The 22940-nt window shown below is 32.8% G+C and overlaps 1 protein-coding gene and 1 long non-coding RNA gene across 2 annotated transcripts in view; one reads left to right on the top strand and one right to left on the bottom strand.

The window, feature by feature from the left end:
- LOC134689769 (serine/threonine-protein phosphatase 6 regulatory ankyrin repeat subunit B-like) overlaps positions 1-9717 on the top strand; it is a 50821-nt gene extending 41104 nt beyond the window's left edge. The window contains exons 4-6 of the mRNA XM_063549738.1: positions 2601-2654; positions 5135-5272; positions 6116-9717. Coding sequence (XP_063405808.1) covers positions 2601-2654; positions 5135-5272; positions 6116-9717 — 3794 coding nt within the window. The remainder of the gene's footprint in view (positions 1-2600; positions 2655-5134; positions 5273-6115) is intronic.
- Positions 9718-16937: 7220 nt separating this feature from the next.
- Positions 16938-20849, bottom strand: LOC134689559 (uncharacterized). The gene is made up of 3 exons (XR_010101866.1): positions 20721-20849; positions 19649-19777; positions 16938-17112 (listed from the first exon to the last, which is right to left on the bottom strand). It is a non-coding gene; the product is annotated as an uncharacterized LOC134689559 (long non-coding RNA).
- Between the last annotated feature and the right edge of the window lie 2091 nt (positions 20850-22940).

The raw sequence follows: 22940 nt of genomic DNA on the forward strand, positions 1-22940 counted from the left end.
TTAACTTGTTAACCGGTAATGAACAGAGTTTTGTTAACAGATACTGTCTGCCGTTGTTTTTTGAAATAGAAATTAGGTCCGAAATATTGGTATGAATGTTCCGAAATTTTCTTTGATTGCGATTTGTTCTACGACCGTGAGAACGGTTTTTCCGAACAGTTTTAGAAACTATATCCAAAATGTTCACAGAATCGGTTCTAGATATATTACCAATTCCAATGATATTATCATTAAGACCGAGAGGGTAGACTGTCTGTAATTTTTTAATCCAATTTAATTCAATTATTTTCCATGATCGTACAAACTTTGAATGAGATTCACCAGGCTGCTTATTAACTACTTCTAAAGGTTGAACTGCTAAATATTTAAAAGGATGGTTGTGCTTCTTAAGGTGTTGGTAAATGATACTTTTGAATGTATTGGGTCTTTTTAAACGATACAGATGTTCTTGAGTGCGTTTAGATAAATATCGTCCAGTTTCTCCTACGTACTGAATACCACACCCCGGTTGAATCTGTAAAATTCTAAAGAACTGTTGGATACTTTTAGACTTCGGTCTTTTTCTGATATAAGTTCTTACAAAACCCTGTTTACCACCGTTCCCCATGTGAAATTATAATTTTGAAAAAAAATTGAACGACACATATATTTTATATTGACGTATACATTCTAACGTATCTTTTTATTCTTTTTTCTGCGTTTTGTAAGGCTTGCAATGGATTTCAGATCATGTCGGTTGCAAACACATGTTATATTTTCAAATGTATTAAGCCAATGTCTGTTAACTGTGTAGCTTGTGTTTAATAGTTGAAGCATGTGAAAGTTTTTAATCATATTTTAGTGTTTATGTCACAAATTACACGAGAAAGTGGTTTTTAAAATGGACAAGCAACATACACAATGAAGTTAGTCACATTCCATTGAATATTTAAATGATAATTCTTTGAAAATAGAATAATCATGTTGTCTGCTGGAGTTGTGAATTTTCAAAAAAAGGAAATTAATCATTTGTTCAAAACAGTAAGATAAGTTTGAAAATAAACATTGCAATTTCATTTATGATATAAGGACATTAAGTGCATCTATAATAGGTGTTTGCATAATAAAAGAATTTTTTATTACGAAAATATTAATATAATATTCAATTATGTCAGTGTCTCTCTCTGGTGTAAGTTTTGTGTTCCTAGAGGTGACATAAACCTATGAGCGCGTACGTACCTGTTTAATTCTCTGACTGATACCCTAAAGTTTATTCGTGTCCTATTCGCTTGTCATACAATTTTTATACATTGTATACCTTTATACAATATTTTTTACATTTTTTTTGTATTTCTTGTGTTAAATATCTGTTCGTCAACGTGAAATAACCCTAGCGACACGTATGCATCTGTTTCAGTGCTCGACTAGTAACCTGCTACTTATTCGTTCCGTTTCCGCTTGTAATAAGTGTGTTATACGTTGCACCTCGACTGATACCCTGTCAGCTATTCGCTCATTATTCGCTTGTTACAGGTTTGGTATACGTTGCATCATTTTAATTTCACTCTCTGGTGTTAGCTATGGGTTCTTAGATGTGCACTAACTGTATTAGCGCGTATCTGTCCGTTTCAGTAGTTTTTAATATTCATATTTTGAGAAAAATTGAAATTATGTAAAGTTAAAAGACAAGAAATGATCGTTGTTTTTAATGACATGTTGCTAGCTCACTTATTTTATTAAAATTTGTTGTCAATAAAATCATTCAAAATTTCATAACAAAATATTGGAAGATTTAAAAAAGGAGATTTTTACCTTAAGAATATTCCAGTAAAACAATGCCTGTTCAAATAGCACAAAATGCATACAGTGCATGCCCCTCTCAGTCATGTATCAATGCAATAGGACGAAATAAGTCGAATGAGGTTCGTTATGTCGAGTTAAGTCATTTCACTCTGAATGTCTAATGGGTTCATTTCATCCCTTATAACCTATACCTAAAACCAGAGATGAAAAGATTTGTTTATAAAATGAACTGTTTAACACACGTATTACAAAGAAGAAGGAACAAATTGGAAACCGGGTTGCAGTGGAACGCTGAATAATAGAGACAACAGTGATATAACGCTGTTCGAAATTCATAAATCGATTTCGGAAAAAGACAAATCCGGGTTACAAACTTAAACCGAGGGAAACACTTCAAATATAAGAGGAGAAACACAACATTAAAATGTTTCACACATAGAAACGAACTATAATATAACAATGGTAATGTTTCAGACTAACACACTGCAAAGTTTGATGCTTTTACCACAACCTGAACAATTGTTTCACAAATTCACAGGACTATTATGGAATAAATGACATTAATAGTAGTCACCAACAATTGCGTAGAATTTTCTTAGATTTTTGTTTTATTAAAAGTGTGTCACATAGCCAATTAATAAGCACATTGGTAACATTAGGTAAATCCCTTATTCGCCATACCGTTTAGTTATGAGGTAGAGCCATACTCAAGAGATCAGTTTAAGTTTAAAATTTTGATCTTTTTAGGGTTTTTACTTTTTATCGTTTGCCACATTGCTTTACGTATTACTTTATATTTAAACTTTTATAATTTTCAGACGAATTAGAAGAACATGTTATCAAGTGTCCCTATCATCATGGTCATGGTCATGGTGAGTTTTATCTTTTCAGAAGTAATGCAAATTTAATCATCATTATCATTGTAAACATCTATGGCCTTAATGTAGTAGAGAATGTATAAAATTCATAAATGAAAAAAAACAAAAACGGGAGGAATAAATGAATTGAAAAATGAAAAAAAAAAGATTTTGTCGAAGGCTTAAAGTTTCCTGCTATATAAAAATCAGAAGATTATTTAATTGTCAATGCAAAAATTTTCTCAAAGGGTCATAACGAAGGAAGAAGGTCAGAAAGTGGCTTTTTCTAAGTTTATATTAGTGCGGATTATCATGTTTGTATTGTTTAAATGGTGTAAATATGGACTTTTCAGTAAGTTATGTGTTTATAAACGTTATTTCCACCGTTATCCTATAAAATGTATACATTTAAGCAGCTAGCATAAACTTTTATTATATATTTTTATAAAACAACATATATTTACCCTGCTAGTGGTTTTTTAACTTATCAAATATGAATTGTAATGCACAGACTCCTCGGGGAGGAAACGGGAAAAGCCAAACGTTTTTTTCGGTATTTTCTTACACTTCGACCTATAAAAATACTGCATTTGTCCTGTTTACTTTCGACGTATTCTGTCTTACAATGTAACTGTTGATCATGTTGATATTGGAGAATTATCGTTTTACACGATTTATTGTGTTGTAATATGTTTCTCTAATAATTTGTATCCTTCCTTTTCGAACATTTTCAGAAAGTTGTGTGTTTTATATTGGATGTCATTAGACATGTTTGCATTTTTTCGTGACGTCACAGTAGGAAATTCAGAAAAAATCATCAACATTGTAGATTATAATTTAATTTTGATCAATTATTTGCTAAGAACAGATATTTCACTGGTGACGAGAAATGTTTTCTTACACCGCTCAGGAAATATGAGCACAAACAAATATAGAAATTGTGTTTACAAAACAATGAACTTCCCACGAATCTTACATTTATCGAAATACGATCTGAACTTATATAAAGTTATCATGAAATACAATGCATTGTATTGGAACGCTAAACAGGACAAGGGCTCCAAATAAACCTGCAAATCTTGTAATATTGTGATTAATTTTTTGATGCAATTAATATGGGTTAGATGCATGTTAACGTGTTTTTCAAAGGCGATTTTTGATTTTAACAAAATGTGAGTGCAAAAAGCTTATTATCAGATTTGGCTAATTATCGTTCAATCCTATTCTATATTGATGAAACATACTGAAAATTACATGAATCTAACCCTTGTTTTTTGTTTTGCACGAATATAATTAAAAAAGATTAAAAAAACGACTGCATGGTAGTAGTCATGTTCATTTCCAAATTACAAAAAAAAAGTTACTTCCCTTTTCCCCCTCTACTTGAGAACTTTAACTTGTCAATGATAAAGCTATGAAAATCAAGAAAATATATTTTCCCGCCAAAATTTCAATGGCTTATATCTCGAAAACAAGCACATTAACTCCTATATTTTTTTTTCGGTTTTGATAGCTTGATTAAGCCCCTATAAATATATATACTGATGAAGGATATCTGTTATCCGAAATATTTATAAATAATTACATTTATAGTTCCTTTTTATGTTATTGGTGTTGTTATGTACACTTTTTAGGCGTTTATATAATTTATTTTATTGTGTACATGTATCGTTACTTTTAACGATCCAGCGCCCTCGTGGGAAAAATTGTTGACTATTTTTCAGACGTTTTATATATATATTTATATATTTATATATACTAAAAATTGAATATATATATATTTATAAAAAGCTATTCATTTTGAAACTCAGTAGCGAACTTCCTCAAACAATTTATGAAACCATTAATAACAATTAAGATTTTTTTTAACCTTGGTAAAATTTAAATAATTTCTCAAATCAAGCAACCTTAAAATTTGTTCTGTCAAAGTCCCATGATGCCTCCATTTTAGTCTTTGATCTTTGTCTAGTGAATCTTGTACGGCCTTCAACAATGAGCAAAGCCCATACCTCATAGTCAGCTGTAAAAGGCCCCGAAATGACAATGTAAAACAATTCAAACGAGAAAACTAACGGCCTTATTTATATAAAAAAACAATTAACGAAAAACAAATATGTAACGCATAAACAAACGACAACCACACAATTACAGGATCTTGACTTAGGACAGGCACATATTTAATTTTTGTGAAGCATATCTTCGAATTGTTAAAGTGTACCGATAACTTGCATACTGTCTTATGATTTTTATGATAAAGGGTTACTTCTTGAGAGGGTGCTTACATCTAAAGTGGTACATATAATGTACTCCTTTAAAAGACATAATAACGATTTATCTGTAGAATGTATCTTGTGTTTTTGGTCAGATGTATCTAAATATTATTTTTACGTACGTTTTTTTTTTTACTCAATTGGTTGGTGTTCTCTTTTTATATTTAGATTTTGGTTGATTTTCTCTAAATTTTCTTCTAGATAAAATTTGCACTATTTTTGTAGGTGCCACTAACCTTCAAATTATTGAATGGAAAGATCAAGATCTCTTGTTCGTAGAAACACCTGTTGTAAAAGCTATTTCACAGATCATAGAATCAGAAAACAAGGTCTTAATAGTAGGAGAACCGGGTATTGGTAAGAGTATGTTGATGCATCATATCGCTTTACATCAAGATAGCACGAATGAATACAGTATAATTCCATGTTGCAGTATCACGGATATACGCACTTATTATGATGAAAATATAAGGCAGATGTTTGTTCTTGATGATATATGTGGCACAATTACGGTCGGTTTGGGTGATCTCGAATATCTTCAAAAAAATGAACACTTTCTAAAGCTGATGATGCAAAAGGGAAAGACAATTATAGCAGCAACCTGCCGATTAGATATTTACAGTGACGAAAAATTTAAAGCATCATGTTCTTTTTTTACATCAAGTATCTTTAATTTGTCCTTAAAATATTCAAAGGAGGACAAATTAACGATCGGTGAAAAATATTTAACCGTTACTGATTTTCAGTGCTTGAAAGATCAAAATGAATATTTTACACCTCTAATGTGTTTTCTTTATTCTATAAACGAGAAAACTGAAAACTTTAACTTGTATGATTTTTTACACAGTCCCTACAAAACATATGCAGAGTTATGGGGGAATATGAAATCACAAGATCCACACAAGTATTGCGCCCTTTTTTTACTTGTTCTTTTAAATGGCACAATTACGGAGTCATCCTTTGATGTGTTTAATGAAAATGATACAATAGATAAACAAGTCTTGGGAAATTGTCTTGAAATCTGTACATTAGGTCGTGATACATCTATTGTTTTAATGAAGAAGGTATTTGACCGATTAGTTGGAACTTACTTACAGAAAACAAGAAACGAGTATAGGGTTATACATGACCAAATGTTTGATTTTTTGTGTTTTTATTTCGGTAACAACGAGGAAATATTTGTAAAATGTATATTGCGTAACGCAGCCATCCAAGTTTTCAATGAACGAACACAGCTTATATCGATTTCTGATCAAGGTAGAAAATTCACTATACCAATATCCAAGAACGTTGAAAATGAATACTTTGAGAGAATAAAAAAAGATTTAGAACTTGGAAAACTGGATCAATCTTTTGGCAATGCACATATGAAGCACGAAAAATATAGAAATAAATTTCTAGAGGTATTAGAGTCAATAAACATCAAAGCCCTTACCAATGATCAAACTATATTACAACAAAACTTTATAACATCATGCTTTCGAGGATATTATGGTATAGTAAAATATTTCATTTTGAATTATGTCGATTTAAACAAAGGAGATTTGTACAATACACCTTTAACAGCTGCTTGCAAAGGCGGAAATGAAAAGATAGTACAGCTACTTATAGACAAAGGAAGTGATGTTAACCAGGTTGATGGAAACAGAGATACACCTCTGACCGCTGCTTGTAGCGCTGGAAATGAGAAGATAGTACAGTTACTTATCGGCAAAGGAGTTGATGTTAACGAGATAGATGATTTGGAACACACACCTCTGGTAGCTGCTTGTAGCAAAGGCAGTGAGAAGATAGTACAGTTACTTATAGAGAAAGGAGTTGATGTTAACGAGGTTGATAGTGTGGGAGAAACACCTATAACAGCTGCATGTATAAGAGGACATTATAAGATAGCACTTCTCCTTATAGACAAGGTAGCTGATGTCAACCAGGCTGATAGTGAGGAAAGAACACCTTTAACAGCTGCCTGTGAGGGAGGCAATGAGAAGATAGTACAGTTACTTATAGACAAAGGATGTGATGTTAACCAGGTTGATGGTGTGGGAGAAACACCTCTGACAGCTGCGAGTAAGGGAGGACATTTTAAGATAGAACGGCTCCTTATAGACGAGGAAGGTGATATAAACCAGGTTGATAGTAAGAAACGAACACACCTTACAGCTGCCTGTGAGGAAGGCAATGAGAAGATAATACAGCTACTTATAGACAAAGGATGTGATGTTAACCAGGTTGATGGTAACGGAGATACACCTCTGACAGCTGCATGTATCAAAGGCAATGAGAAGATAGTACATTTACTTATAGGCAAAGGATGTGATATTAACAAGACGGGGTTGATGGGACACACATCTCTGCTAGCTGCATGTGGCAATGGCAATGAGAAGATAGTAAAGTTTCTTTTAGAAAAAGGATGTGATGTATACAAGGAAAGTATTATTGGAGAGACACATCTAATAGCTGCTTGTAAGGCAGGAAATGTGAAAATAGTAGAGTTACTTTTAAACTCAGGATGTGATGTTAACCAGGTGATGTATAGGACAAACTCACCTCTCCTAGCTGCTTGTATCGAAGGTAATGAGAACATATTACAGCTACTTATAGACAAAGGATGTGATGTTCACTGGGATGGTAATTTGATAGAGTCACCTCTAACAGCTGCCTGTGAGAGAGGATATGAGAAGATAGTACAACTACTAATAGACAAAGGATGTGATGTTAATAAGGCTAATGGTATGCAAATAACACCTCTGGAAGCTGCATGTAGCAAAGGAAACGAGAAAATAGTAAAATTACTATTAGAAAAAGAATGTGACACTAAGCAGGCTGGAGATACGAGACCCCCACCTTTGGTAGCTGCTTCTACAGAAGGAAATGAAAATATAGTAAAATTACTTATAGACAATGGATTTGATGTAAATCAGAATGGTTGTCAAACAAGGGGACCCCTGACTGCTGCTTGTGAGCAAGAACATGAAAAGATAGTTCAGTTACTTATAAACAAAGGATGTAATGTTAACAAAGTTGATGGTTTGATGGAGACCCCTCTGACAGTTTCATGCCAATATGGAAGTTCGAATATAGTAAAATTACTTATAGACAATGGATGTGATGTTAACCAGGTTGGTGGAATGTGGGAGACACCTCTAAGAGCTGCCTGTCGTGGAGGAAATGAAAAGATAGTGCATATACTTTTAAACAAAGGATACGATATTAACCTGGTTGATGGAGTAAATAAAGATACACTTATCACATATGCGTGTATGAGAGGAAATAAACAGATAGTACAGTTGCTTTTTGAACAGGGATGTGATGTTCTCTATGGAGGCAGTAAGGAACAAACAGCTTTAATAGCTGCTTGTCAGGAAGGGAATGAGCAGTTAGTAAAGTTACTTATAGACAAAAGATGTGATGTTAACCAGGTTGGCTGTTCTGAGACACCTCTGACAGCTGCTTGTAGGACACTCCATACAAATATTATACAATTACTAATAGACAATGGAAGTAAAGTAAACCAATGTGATGGTAAGGGAAAGACACCTCTGACAGCTGCTTGTAGGACACCCCATACAAATATTATACAATTACTAATAGACAATGGAAGTAAAGTAAACCAATGTGATGGTAAGGGAAAGACACCTCTGACAGTAGCTTGTTCTAAGGGAAACAAGAATATTGTACAGTTACTTTTAGAAAATAGTTGTGATGTTAATCAAATTAATAATTTGAAAGAGACGCCTCTGACAGTCGCTTGTTCGGGAGAAAAAATACAGATAGTAGAGTTGCTTATAAGCAACAGTTGTAATGTAAATCAAGTTGTTGGTACGAAACATACACCATTGACAGTTGCTTGTTTGAAAGGATATAAAAAGATGGTAAAATTTCTAATAGAAAACGGAAGTGATGTTAACCAGGCTGATGATATGGGAGAGACACCTCTGACAGCTGCTTGTAAAAAAGAAGATGAGAAGTTAGTACAGTTACTTATAAAAAATGGCTGTAATGTTAACCAGGTTGGCGGTATGAAGCAGACACCTCTGACAACTGCTTGTTTTAAAGGATATGAAAAGTTAGTAAAGTTACTGATAGAGAAAGGAAGTGATGTTAACCAGGTTGATGGTAATGAAGAGACACCTCTGACGAATGCTTGCAAGATGGAATATGAGAATCTAGTACAGCTACTCATAGACAAGGGATGCGATGTTAACAAGTCAGATGGTATTAAACATACTCCTTTGACAGAAGCTTGTTTGGAGGGACATGCTGAGATAGTAGAGTTACTTATAGACAATGGCAGTCATGTTAACCAAGTGGATGATAGTAAAGAGACACCTCTGACAATGGCTTGCGCTATGAGATATGAGAAATTAGTACAGTTCCTCATAGACAAAGGAAGTGATGTTAACAAGTCAGAAGGTATTGAACATACTCCTTTGACAGAAGCGTGTTTGGAGGGACATGCTGATATCGTAGAGTTACTTATTAAAAATGGCTGTGATGTTAACCAGGCAGATAGTGAAGATTTTACACCTCTGGCAGCAGCTTGTTATAATGGAAATGAGGAGATAGTACAGTGCCTTATAGACACTGGATGTGATGTTAAACAGGATGTCAGTACTGAGTATACACCTCTTACAGCTGCGTGTAGAGTTGGAAATTTGACATTAGTACAGTTACTTATAGACAATGGATGTGATATTGATAAGGTTGATCGTACAGGAGACACACCTCTTGCAGCAGCTAGAGAGAACAGACATGAAAATATAGCCCAGTTACTTCTAGACCAAAGGTGTGATGTTAGCAAGGTTTAAAGAAAGGGAGATACATTTATGACAGCTGCTTATTTAGTGCAAAAATAATATCCATATGCCAATATTGGCATCAATTATCATAGTTATTACTTATACAATAACTATTTGCAAGTATTGTCTACTACAGGAATAGACTAACTCATACGTTTCTGGCAAACATTAAATTGAAGTAAACACTACTACCGATAGTCCAATTAGTTATCGACAATTGTACAGTTGAAACACTTGTCATAAGAGAAAGTATAGAAATAAATAACGGATATACATAATTAAACAGTAACAGCTGCGGATTACCTCGACTGTAATTGGACTAACCTCTCGTTACGTTACGTGAAATCTGAACATATTCATTTTCCTATTTCATTTGACGTTTCCTTTTAGTTAATTCGGGTGTCTATTGTAGACGAAACTGTTGTCTTGAGAACACAATTATAAGCCTTGCATCAATAATTTTGGAATTAATTGTATTTGCAAATGCAAATCCCTAAATCGAAAGATTAAACACCAACTGAATCCTAGTAACGTTTAAGATAAAAAAAAAAAAAAAAAAAAAAAAGTTTAATGTTTCAACATTAATGTGTTCTTTGTGTCCTATGCAACTGCATTATAGAAAAGTTGTATATATTGATGAAAACATAAAGCGTATCATTTACATGCATCAGATACGGATTCCAATAACTAATATCTCTTTTAAAAAGGTTCAGACCAAATTATTTGAAATCTGTTATCTTCTTCTTTCGTTGTAGATCTGATCAAAACTGAATAAGACTAAAGGGAACCCAAATAATAAAATAAAACTGTCTTCTTCCTTTTCCCATAATTTACATCTTAAAAGTATTCATCCATTTACTTAGCTTTTTTCTTCTTCAACTAAAACACAACATGTTCATTGTTTATGAATGATAAATAGTCAGTTCTTCCAGTTCTGATTTTTGTTTTCTTACACTATAAAGATTGATGTAATATTAACATATGTATACATAATAATATGTCGATGCTAACGACTACCATTTTTGATATAGCTGTTCTGGTTGTACATATCTTTTGTTTTAATTATGTATGAATAGTCTCCAAACATTGGTTTAAGTTTTGAACATTGAAATAATTTTGCAATTGATTATTTACCGTGTTTGAAAACATGTATGTACATTATATTTTTTCTATTAGATGTCTACTTCACGTTACTGCATAAACAAGGTATATATTCATAAAATTGTGTATTATTTGATATACTATAGTATAAGTCTATGGTATAATACATTTAAGAATTACTCATCATGTTATCGTGCTAAGAATTAAAGATCAATCAGAATAGTATCTTTTATACTGAAAGATTTTTCTTAATCAAGCGTCTAAAGAAAAATAAGAAAAAAAGCAGACAAAAGATGCAATATTATTTTAGTTTGGATATACTTAAAAACGGAAAAAAAATATATGGATCAAATATACATGCACAATTATTGTTTTATTGTAATTAGTTGAGGTGAAGTTGGTCTACCTACATTGCCCATAAGATATGTATTAATTGTACATTTGGAAACAAATATGCGAACAAAATCAGGTAAATGCATTGTCTGTTACCAACAACTGTTAAATTCATGGGACTATTGTTTTCGATCTTATATTCGTATTCAACCAGATGCAAGGTACTATAATTTGGTAGTTATAAAACCGAAGTAAAGAGAGGAAGACAATCAAAATGTAACAATGTGATTTTTTTAGTTGGACAATCATATTAACACAATGAGTTAATTTTTTCTTTGGTCAAAATAAATATCATTGTTACAATATGATTATTTTACTCTCCTAACTGTGGTTTAAGTTGGTTCAAGTAATGTTTATTTGCATATATACAATGAAATGTCATGTGAAACTTTGTCTTTATTACTCAACATGATAAAACTGTACCCATGCCAATCATTTCTTTATTTGAAATAAAGAAATCTGCACAACTATTCGAAAAGTGTCAATTAAAAAAATGAATAAAAGGGAAAATCAATAGTGGAATTACACCAGCACGGATATGAGACAAATGTGAATTTAAAGTGAAAAACATATTTTCTTCGTTTGTTTGCGTTATAGTTTGTGTACATATTGTGTTTTGTTTTAATATTTATTCACGGTCTCAAACTTGCATCTTAATATATACCCAAGAACGGAAACACATATATAGACCAAATATTAATAATCTATAATAAGCTGTTTGTAATTAATTGAGGTGAAGTTCGTCTACCTACATTGTCCATACGATATGTTTTAGTTGAACATTTGCAAATAAATATGTCAGCATACTCATGTAAATGCATTGTTTGTTACCAACAACTTTCAAATTCATGGAACTTTTTTTCGAAGTTATTTTCGTATTTAACCAGATTTTAGGACCTTTTATTTGGTAGTTATAAAACCGAAGTAAAGAGAGGAAAACAATCAAAATGTAACAATGTGATTTTTTTAGGTGGACAATCATATTGACACAATTAGTTTATTTTTTTGTCAAAATAAATGTCATTGTTACAATATGATTATTTTACTCTCTTTACTATGGTTTCAGTTGGGTCAAGTGATGTGGGTTTTTTTTTAAATATGTATACAAAGAAATATCATGTGAAACTTTGTCTTTATTACCCAACTTGATTTTTAAACTGTATCCATGCCAAGTATTTCTTTATTTGAAACAAATTAAATTCGCCACAACTACTCGAAAAGTGAAAGTTTTTAAAAACAGTTCTAAAAGAGAAAATCAATATTGGTATTACACCAGCACGGATATGGACCAAATATGAATTTAAAGTAAAAAATATTTTCTTCTTTTGTTAGCCTTATAGTGTGTGTACATATTGTTTTTTTAATCATTAGTGGTCGCAAACTTGTATCTTAACATATACTCAAAAACTGAAAAAACATATATGGAACAAATATATATGCTCAAAAATAAGCTATTTGTAATTAATTAAGTTGAAGTTCGTCTGCTTACATTGCCCTTAAGATATGTACTAATTGTACAATTGCAAACAGATATATTAACAAAATCATTTAAATGCATTGTGTGTAACCAACAACTGGTATATTTCATAGGACTATTTTTTTCGAACTAATTTTCGTATTCAACAATATGTTTGGTACTATAAAACCGAAGAATAGAGGAAGACAATCATATTGTTGACTTTAGGTTTTTGCGTCAAAATAAAAATCTTGTTACTATATGATTAGTTTACTTTCTTTACTTCGATTTTAGTTGGTTCATGTAATGTTTATTTTCATATAAACAACCAAATGTGAGGTGAAACTTCGTCTCTACTACTCAACATGATACAACTGTATCCGTGCCAAGTGTTTCTTTATTTGGAACAAAGATAAATCCTACACAACTGTTTGAAATGTTTAAAATTACAAAAAAACTGAAAAGGGAAAATCAATAGTTGTATTACACCAGCACAGGTATGAAACAAATATCATTTTCGTTTTTTTTTTTACATTACTATGCTCGTTTTCAAAATAACTAATTTCATGTAGACATGTCTTGGTTCTTGGTACCTGTTTTGAGCGGGCCAGAAATGAGGCACCGATTCAGTTTTTGGTTTTATATTTTTAAACAAAAGCTGTAACGTCACCAAGATTTACCGTTCATAACATGTTGGTAAAGGTCATCTGACTACAAAAAAGATGCCTAAAACTCTGCCCAGAAATGTTATTATTACTAAAAATATTAAAGATAATGCAATTTCCGCCATTTTATTAAGGTCAAAAACATTCTACTCTTCCCTGGATGATTATCAGTCCTACATCCACATTAGCCGATAAATATATGTAACCGCATACTTCCCCATGTGGTGTTTTTGAACTCACATGACTGTCATGTGACATAGTTTGACATTTAAGCGGGAATCACAGTAGAACAAATGATCGTCGCTTATATAATTTTCTATGGTTTATCGATTTTTGATTCATTCAATGTATGAGGTAAACATTGATAAATGTATTATTGTCATTGGTGTTTTATGAATGCAACTTTTTATTTTCAAATATATGGAATATATATATATATCAGTTTCATAAATTTTGTACAATTTTATAATAAAATTGAAAGAAAAAAAATAATTAAAATTTTTGTTCTACTTTCCCCATGATCCTTCAAGTGTATGAACATTTCAAAATTTGTAAATAAAATATAATTTGTTGAACAGTGTTAACTTTAATGACTCCAGATTGAAGCAATTTTTCGATTTACCGGTTACGAGCAAGTGTTTTTTACTGGTTTGTTGACAGTGCGGCATTACTGGTACCCATCATTTTTGACAGTCCGTTTGTAATGTTTGCAAACAAGATTTTTATTGCTTTTAATGTTTCAAATATCTATTGTTTAATGATTGAAATATATTAACAAGTAGTCAATCTTTTATTCCATTATGTTTTCTCTACTTCTTTTAAATGGTTGATTAAATGCAGAGACAAACACGACGTTAAGTGCGTCATTACTGGTTCCTCTGGGATATGAATCTAAAGTAAAACAAAAATCTTCTTTTGTTCGTGTTAAAGTTTATGAACGTATTGTTTTTATATTCATTAGTTACAAAGTTGTAATCATTATATTTGTTTTGTTCATTTGCATTTAGTTGTATCTTATTTGTGCATTTGATTTCGGCTACACATTTCTTTTTAACTAGCTTTAAATGTTTACAATTTCTATGCTAATAAAGATTTATACTTCTTGTATTTGACTCATTTATAATGTTATGTTATATACATTTATTTTATGGTTTTACTCATTGTTGTCTAATGCTTTGAATTGATAGTGGATGTAATTGTTGTTGCTCACAAGGATGTTTTTAAGCAAAGAGTTCGATTGTTTTCACAGACGCCATCAAGTGTTGGTTGACCAATAATGAATATCTGTTTAAAAGATGACAACTACCATGTTATATTTGTCATGACTCCAATCCCATCACCTTTCTCCAAAATGAAGTATAAGGAATAAGAAGAAGAACTTGTTTTAAACTAAAATGATCAACACGATAGGTACCTTATGTGTAGCACAATCGTCTGAATATCTTAAATTACCATGATATTTGCAAGTGATATTTAAGTGGTTCGTGTTGCTCTTTTTTCAGTTATACGACGTATTGTTCTTTGATTGTGTATACTTATAAATGGTTGTGTTGTTTGTTCCGGTAACAGTCTTGTATATCTTTTGTAATGGAAATTAAAAATAAAATACAATTTTAAATTATCAAGTGTCAGAGATAGCAAATTTTACACACTTTTGGTACTACCTAAGGTAATGTTAGGGTTTGATGAAAGTCAAAATCAAATCCACTATTATGTTGTGTCTTATAGTTTTATATACTAACCTATATACATCAAGATGTGTTATATGAGGAACAGGGTGGACGGAACGCACGCGTGTGGTGCAGAATATGTTTGACCTTTGGGAGCACCGGAGATTAATTAAGTTTAAAAATTTTGTGTTGCTCTGTCTTGAGTTTTTGTGTGTTTTCTTTAGTTTACTGGGCCTCCAAAGGGTCCCATGTTACATTATTCCATATCTTGGAGTCCGTCATCGTCCGTGGTCGTCAATTGTCATAAACTATTTCAAAAATCTTCTCCTCTTATACTACGGTGCCGAATACCTTCAACTTTTAACTAAATTTTAAGAAAGGTATCTAGTTAATAAATTGTATCTGAAGTGTTGATCTATCGACAAACATGGTCATCATTGCTAAAAATAGAACAAAGGGGTCAAATGGAGTTTTTGGCTTATATCTCAAAAACTAAAGTTTTAAGAGCAAATCTAACAAGTGATCAAAATTGTTTGCAAGGTCAAGATCTATCAGCCCTGAAATTTTCAGACGTATCAAACAACCCATTGTTGGGTTGCTGCCACTAAATTGGCTTTTTTACTGAAATTCAACCCTTAAGGAGTTATTGCCCTTACAGGGCAATTTTACACCAGTCGTTATGTTTTTAAACTTTAGAAATCTTCTCAAATGAATATAGTATACATTTTGTACTTTATGTTTTTGTACGTCAAGAAACATAGACACTATTGTTTAAACGGAACATATGGATAAAATGCAATAATGTACTTTTGGAGAAAATAAGACAGCTACAAGGATATTTATTTTATGAACATTTAAATTGCATTTTAAGCAACTCATTTATATATATTGAAAAGTAAAAATTATCATTAATGAAAGATTTAAGCAATCAAAAAACAGGTGAGCGATTAAGGCTCTTGATAGCCTTTTGTTCTTTGTCAGCCTTGACATCGACACTGTCTTTTTGTTTTGACTTTTAAAAAAACACTTTAAAACTGCGGTATTTGTTTGCACCTGTCCTGAGTCAGGGATCTAATGATCAGTAGTCGTCGCTTGTTGATCTGATTCATAAGTGTTTCTCGTTTCTCGTACATAATGTTTTTATAAACAAACAATGTGGGTTGAATCTGGTTTTGCAGCTGGCCAAACCTTCCACTTTTGTGGCATTGTTAAATATAGCACTATAAAGTCAAAACAGATGGATATTTATGGAAGATCATGGAGTATGAACTCTAAGTAAAATGAATAATTACTAAGTAATGTTTTTGTTGTATATGTAATAGTTTTATAATTTTACACTATAAACAGCTCAGAGAGAAAAAGGATCATGTAACGTTGAGTACAGATTTTACGTATATAAGACTTGACGTAATCACGGTAATGTACTTTAGTGTACTTAAATGTATTCGACTTTGTTTTGGACTGTACTTAATAAGTCTGATACATTGCTTGATAATCTTGGTGTAATCTGAAAAAGTCTCGACCAAAACTCAACCCGTCTTGACTCAGTCTCGACTCAGTCTCGACCTGTTTCTACTAGACGTGACAAAATTTGGACCAGTTTCAACCAGTCGTTACCAGTTCGACTTGTGTTGACCAGTCTCGACCTGTTATGACCCGTCTCAACCTCTCTTTATGAGCCATGATTTTTAAATTTAGACTAGAGTTGTCTGCATCAGCTCTTTCATTCTATACATTGAATTACAAAATCATAGGTCATTTGGTAGTTCAAATTAAAGAATTATTTTTTTCAGTTAAAAAGATAGCTATTCAGTTTTGATTAATATTAAGGTTGCAGTCTTGTAATTGATTGCTCCATAGGCTTACATGCAAAACAGCTGATCTTCAATAAATTTTTATTCAAAAATGCTACATAGAAAAAATATTTAGTCTACATTGCATGCATTTAGTAATGTTATACTATGATTTCATGCAAAAAAAATGGCACCTTGCCACGAAGAATAAAAAGTTAATCAACCTCAATGTCAAAACTTCCTTTTTCTACTTTCTGTTTGCTGTTTTCATCCGACCGCACCACTTCTAGTAAACATGAGATCCTTCCACCTTCCTGTTTTAATTTCTGAAAAAAGATGACATATTTTTGTTACATTTAAATAGTACTATCAATTCATCACAAAGTTTTAATTAAACAGTTTATAGGCTGTGCAGAAAAAAATTAGAAAAATTGGGACTATTTTATTACACTCCATGTTTTGACATGCACCGGAAACTGAAAAATGTAATACAAGACTGGTACCTACAACCGATTCAACATTGCTCGGAAAATTACGAAAAAAATATTTAAGAAAGAAGAACCATTTTCTGACTTGTATGCCAAATTATTTTTGTATTACTATTAAATTGCGGCTAAAATTACATTTTTTAGAGTTGTACCCTTTTTTGGATATTTCAGATTTTTTTTGTTTTTTTAACTATAGGGTCATGTCTAGTTTTTGCTTACAAATTTTTTCTATAGGGAATTTTAAGCTCAATGTGTGATATTTTTGTTTGTTATATATTGATCTTACTAAATATTAAAGAAAAAACTGTATTTTTTAATATTATGTAATTTTTATGTATTTTTAATTACTGTATTGTAAAAAAGTTGCTTTTTATCAAATAAAAGTTAGATTGTTTTCTTTGTGTTAGTTTTAATTCTTCATTATTAGATGACTCTGTGTAGCAGAATGTGTGTAGATTCTTTTGACTGCTTGATGGTTTTATGGTACTTCACACCAAGGTTAGAATTGGGTCTTTAATGTCATGTGGTGGAATTCTATTGAATTGTCATTATCATCCCTAAGGTTCTAAGAGGCTGTAATATCTGGCATTTATATGCAATTAGTTGCATTTTTGTGGTGTTTTGACTTTTGACACAGTTGATTGATGATGTTGGAAAAGTATAAATTCAGAAGTATTTTCAAAATAGGCATCAGAGTTCAAAGATGCCGTATACAAGTAAGTCCAAAAGTGTTCAGTTTAAGAAGGGAGGTGATGATAGGAGAGTAATTCCTGTTGTTGAGTGGGATGAAAAGACTGATATTAGGAAGAAATATGTTAGGCCAGATGCTGGCAAGACCAAAGAAGAAAGTTTGAATGACAAAGCCTTGACAATTTTGAAGGAAAATGTTACTAAGGTAGATAACTCAAAAGTAATATCTGTACTGAGACCACAGCCTGGGGAACCCAGTGTGTTTGAAAGATATACAGATAACTTAATCAGAGGAGATAGGAACACCTATAGGTTTTTGCATGCAGATAGAACCTGTAAACTATTCACCAGAGCCTTTCATGAACATTTGGAGCAGTCACCAGGCTGTTATGGGAACTTTCAATTTGATTATGATGCCGAAGAGCAGAGAACCATGTGTTGGAGAGAAAAAGTGCTTTGTACTCTGTGTAATTATGAGTCCTTGATGTACCCCTTGTATGAGGAGATAGAGGAGGATGGAAAAAAGGGCAGGAAAGCAGGTGCTCCAAACAGAAGGTTGCAAATTGGACTTGCAGATACAGGTATTTCAAATACTGCATGGTGCCAATTGATGCGTACCGTTAGCCATCCAGCTCCATCAAGGACCGACATGCAGAGACAATCCAATGAATGCGGTGATATGTTGGTCGATATGAACAGGGAAGATATGAAACAGCAGCGACAGATTGTAAAACAAGCATTGGAGCGCTCAGGGTTCCCAACCGACACACCGATACCAGCAGAATGTGACACTCGATACAATAATCCACTGTTTGGATCTCGAACACGGACCCCGTTTCAACCTGGGACACAAGCAACAACCACCATTGTTGAAAATGTGACAGCTAGGAAGAAGATCATTGCTGTACATGGTGCCAATAAGCTCTGTAAAACAGCCAGCTATCTAAGGTCAACTGGGGAAAATGCAATTTGTCCAGGACACCAAGGCCACTGTTCTGCAAACTTAAAACCATGGGACTCGATTGGTAATGAAGAATTGTATGGGGAACTACTGGCAGACCAATTAGCAGAAGATGAACAGCCTCTAGTTATTGGACAGTTAACAACAGATGGAGACAGCCATGCCTACAGAGGTTTCAGCAAGAAACATAGTGAAAGTGTTAACCTGACACCAGAAAACTTGCGGGACCCACGACACTTGGCCTCAACACAATTGCGGAGCATTGATAAGGCAGCTTTTAGTGATTTCATGTTTGACGGAAGGACGAAAGCAAACCGTGATAAGATTCACAGGAGATTTTCCTTGGATTTAACCAACAGATGCACTGTGGAATATAACTTTGCAATCAAGGAGGCTGCTGGGAAGTTGGATAAACTTGTAAATAGACTAAGTTATGTAGCTGATTGTATTATTGACTGTTACACAGGACATTGTGGAGAGACATGCCGCGCCTATTCCTATATTTGTAAAGGGACAGAAAGTGATTTCTGGGGAAAAGAGTTCTTGCCTGAACATGCCAGATGCCTATACATGACAGAGGATGATGAAAAACTAGTACGTGACTGTATGAACATAAGATTTGGGAGGAAAAACTTGGAGAAAACGCGATTCGGAACAAGTACCCAAAAATGTGAAGCTACAAACAGAGGATATAATAAGTCAAATCCTAAGGATATTACCTACCAGAGAAATTTTCCTGCTAGAATTCACTCCACTGCACATAGAATTAATCATAGACCTGGAGAATCAGCTGTTTTAAAATGTGAAGCTCTTGGTGTACCACTCTCTCCAAATTCACGTCCGATTCATCAACTGAAAAGGGAAGACGAAATTTATGAATACCACCAGTTGCGTAAAAAAAATCCTGTTGTTAAACATGAACGAACTGTTTCGAAACTTGAAAGATTTGAACTTTACGATGAAAAATCTGTAGAAAAAGAGACATATCAGAAAGATCTGTTGGATTCAGAGAAGACTTTACCAAGTAAACGGAGAACTCGTGCTGATCATTCTTATACAAAGTGATATTTCTGTATTTTACTTACTTACTGCAACTAAATTATGCATTCTGGGTACATTCCATGTGTCTGACAGGTTTGTGGAACTAAATGTTTACATATTTGTCTGCTATTATTTATATTGGGAGGTTCTAGAGACAAATGTTCAGGATTTATACACAAACTATTGTGACATAGGTGCGAAACATGTAAATTCACAGCTATCTCTGTTAAATCATTATGCAACATAAACATAAATCTATGGGCCAGATAAAATTTAGTTCTTCCATTTGGCCACTTCACTTTAAGGCGACCATATTTTGGACCACGAGTTAAACCCTTTCTCTTTGATTGACTGAAAATACTGTCGACCAAAATTGGCAACCCTTGGAATTTTGGACATTTTGATCAATTTTTGAAATTAAGCCTGCTAATTGCACAACTTTCCACTGAGGATCCATTTTAAAAATACCATGAGGTAGTATAGTACCCAGAATATGTAAATCAGTTGCAGCATCCTGGGAAATTTGCATTTTTAACATGAAAAAAAAATCCAAAAATCACTACCCAGGTTGCAGTCTTGTAATTGATTGCTCCATAGGCTTACATGCAAAACAGCTGATCTTCAATAAATTTTTATTCAAAAATGCTACATAGAAAAAATATTTAGTCTACATTTCATGCATTTAGTAATGTTATACTATGATTTCATGCAAAAAAAATGGCACCTTGCCACGAAGAATAAAAAGTTAATCAACCTCAATGTCAAAACTTCCTTTTTCTACTTTCTGTTTGCTGTTTTCATCCGACCGCACCACTTCTAGTAAACATGAGATCCTTCCACCTTCCTGTTTTAATTTCTGAAAAAAGATGACATATTTTTGTTACATTTAAATAGTACTATCAATTCATCACAAAGTTTTAATTAAACAGTTTATAGGCTGTGCAGAAAAAAATTAGAAAAATTGGGACTATTTTATTACACTCCATGTTTTGACATGCACCGGAAACTGAAAAATGTAATACAAGACTGGTACCTTAAAGAGTCATAATTAAATTAACGGTACCATTTTTTTGCACCAGATGCGCATTTCGACAATATATGTCTCTTCAGTGATGCTCGTGGCCAAAATATTTTTAAATCCAAAGCTTATATAAAAGATGAAGAGCTAATAATCTAAAAGGTCCAAAAAGTATAGCCAAATCCGTGAAAGGAATCAGAGCTTTGCATGAGGGAGATACATTCCTTAATTTATAATAATTTATAATATTTTCTAACAGCAAATTTTAATAACACAAAAAAATCCGTATTTTCATGCCAGTACCGAAGTACTGGCTACTGGGCTGGTGATACCCTCGGGGACTAACAGTCCACCAGCAGAGGCATCGACCCAGTGGAAGTAATTAAATTAACGGTACCAATTTTCTTGCACCAGATGCGCATTTCGACAATACATGTCTCTTCAGTGATGCTCGTGGCCAAAATATTTTAAAATCCAAAGCTTATATAAAAGATGAAGAGCTAATAATCCAAAAAGTCCAAAAAGTATAGCCAAATCCGTGAAAGGACACAGAGCTTTGCATGAGGGAGATACATTCCTTAATTTATAATAATTTATAATATTTTCTCACAGCAAATTTTAATAACACAAAAAAATCCGTATTTTCATGCCAGTACCAAAGTACTGGCTACTGGGCTGGTGATACCCTCGGGGACTAATAGTCCACCAGCAGAGGCATCGACCCAGTGGTAGTAATTTAATTAACGGTACCAATTTTCTTGCACCAGATGCGCATTTCGACAATACATAAGATTTGTTATGAATTTATCCTTTTTATTATATAGCAAGAAAACGAGTGCCGTGACCCCATTGTTTATTTTTCTTATCTGAAAACATATTGTTAGAGCTACATTCGAATATTTTATATTAAGATTTCTTTGGTGCTGTGTTCTCATCCAAAGTTTGGTTTTCCGTGCATAACCTATACAAAATATAACAGTTATGTAGCAAGGAACAGAGATCCGTCACCACTATAATGTATTGTTCTTATCTGAAAACATATTGGTATAGCTTGTTCTAATATTTCATCTTAGCTTTCTTTGGAGAAGTTTTCTTTTTATCACACAGCATTAGGTTTTCGTGCATACTCTTTACAAAATATAACAATTTTGCATAATCTATTGCGTGAAATAAAGCGCAGTGAACTATACGTTTTATTATATTTTTGAAAACAACATGATATAAACTACATTTTGACAAATTATCCAAAATATTCTATGGATTTAAATTAAGACCCCCATCTACCTTAATCCTTAAATTCACAGCAAAAATGTAACCTGTCATTCTATAAGCTCTTGGTATGCATGGGATAATTGTAACGTTTTATGTAACCCATGTGTATTTGAAATAGCTATAGAAATAATTAAGGCTGACTATCTGAATTTAATGAAGACTAAACGGTCTATTTTTTTATCTTTTAAATGAATCTTTTAATGTGACAGTAATGAATCAAACTACCAATATATAATTGAGTTAGATGACACAGACTAAATTAAAAAGTGAAGACTGCTTGATCAGACAGGTCGAGACTGGCCAAATCAGGTCGAAACTGGTCGAGATAGGTCGAAACTGATCACGACTGGTCGAGACTGGCCTAATAAGGTCGAAACTGGCCTAATAAGGTCGAAACTGGTCGAGATAGGTCGAAACTGATCACGACTGGTCGAGACAGGTTGAAACTGAGTCGAAACACAACAAAATTCGTCGAAAAAAAAAGAATGGGTATGAAAACAGAGGAAGGTCTGTAAATATTCACATTCGGCTATTATTGCAAAATACTTTCATAAAAAACAAGTATACTTCGATTACGTGCAAATGACCCTCCGGTTGAGTCACCTCGTAAAATACAGCGAGAGTGATAGCTTCAATAATTCTAAGAATTTGGGTGGTTTTCTTTTTATATCAAACTTAGAATAT

The sequence above is a fragment of the Mytilus trossulus genome, chromosome 11 (genome assembly GCF_036588685.1).
Source record: "Mytilus trossulus isolate FHL-02 chromosome 11, PNRI_Mtr1.1.1.hap1, whole genome shotgun sequence".
Taxonomy (NCBI): domain Eukaryota; kingdom Metazoa; phylum Mollusca; class Bivalvia; order Mytilida; family Mytilidae; genus Mytilus; species Mytilus trossulus.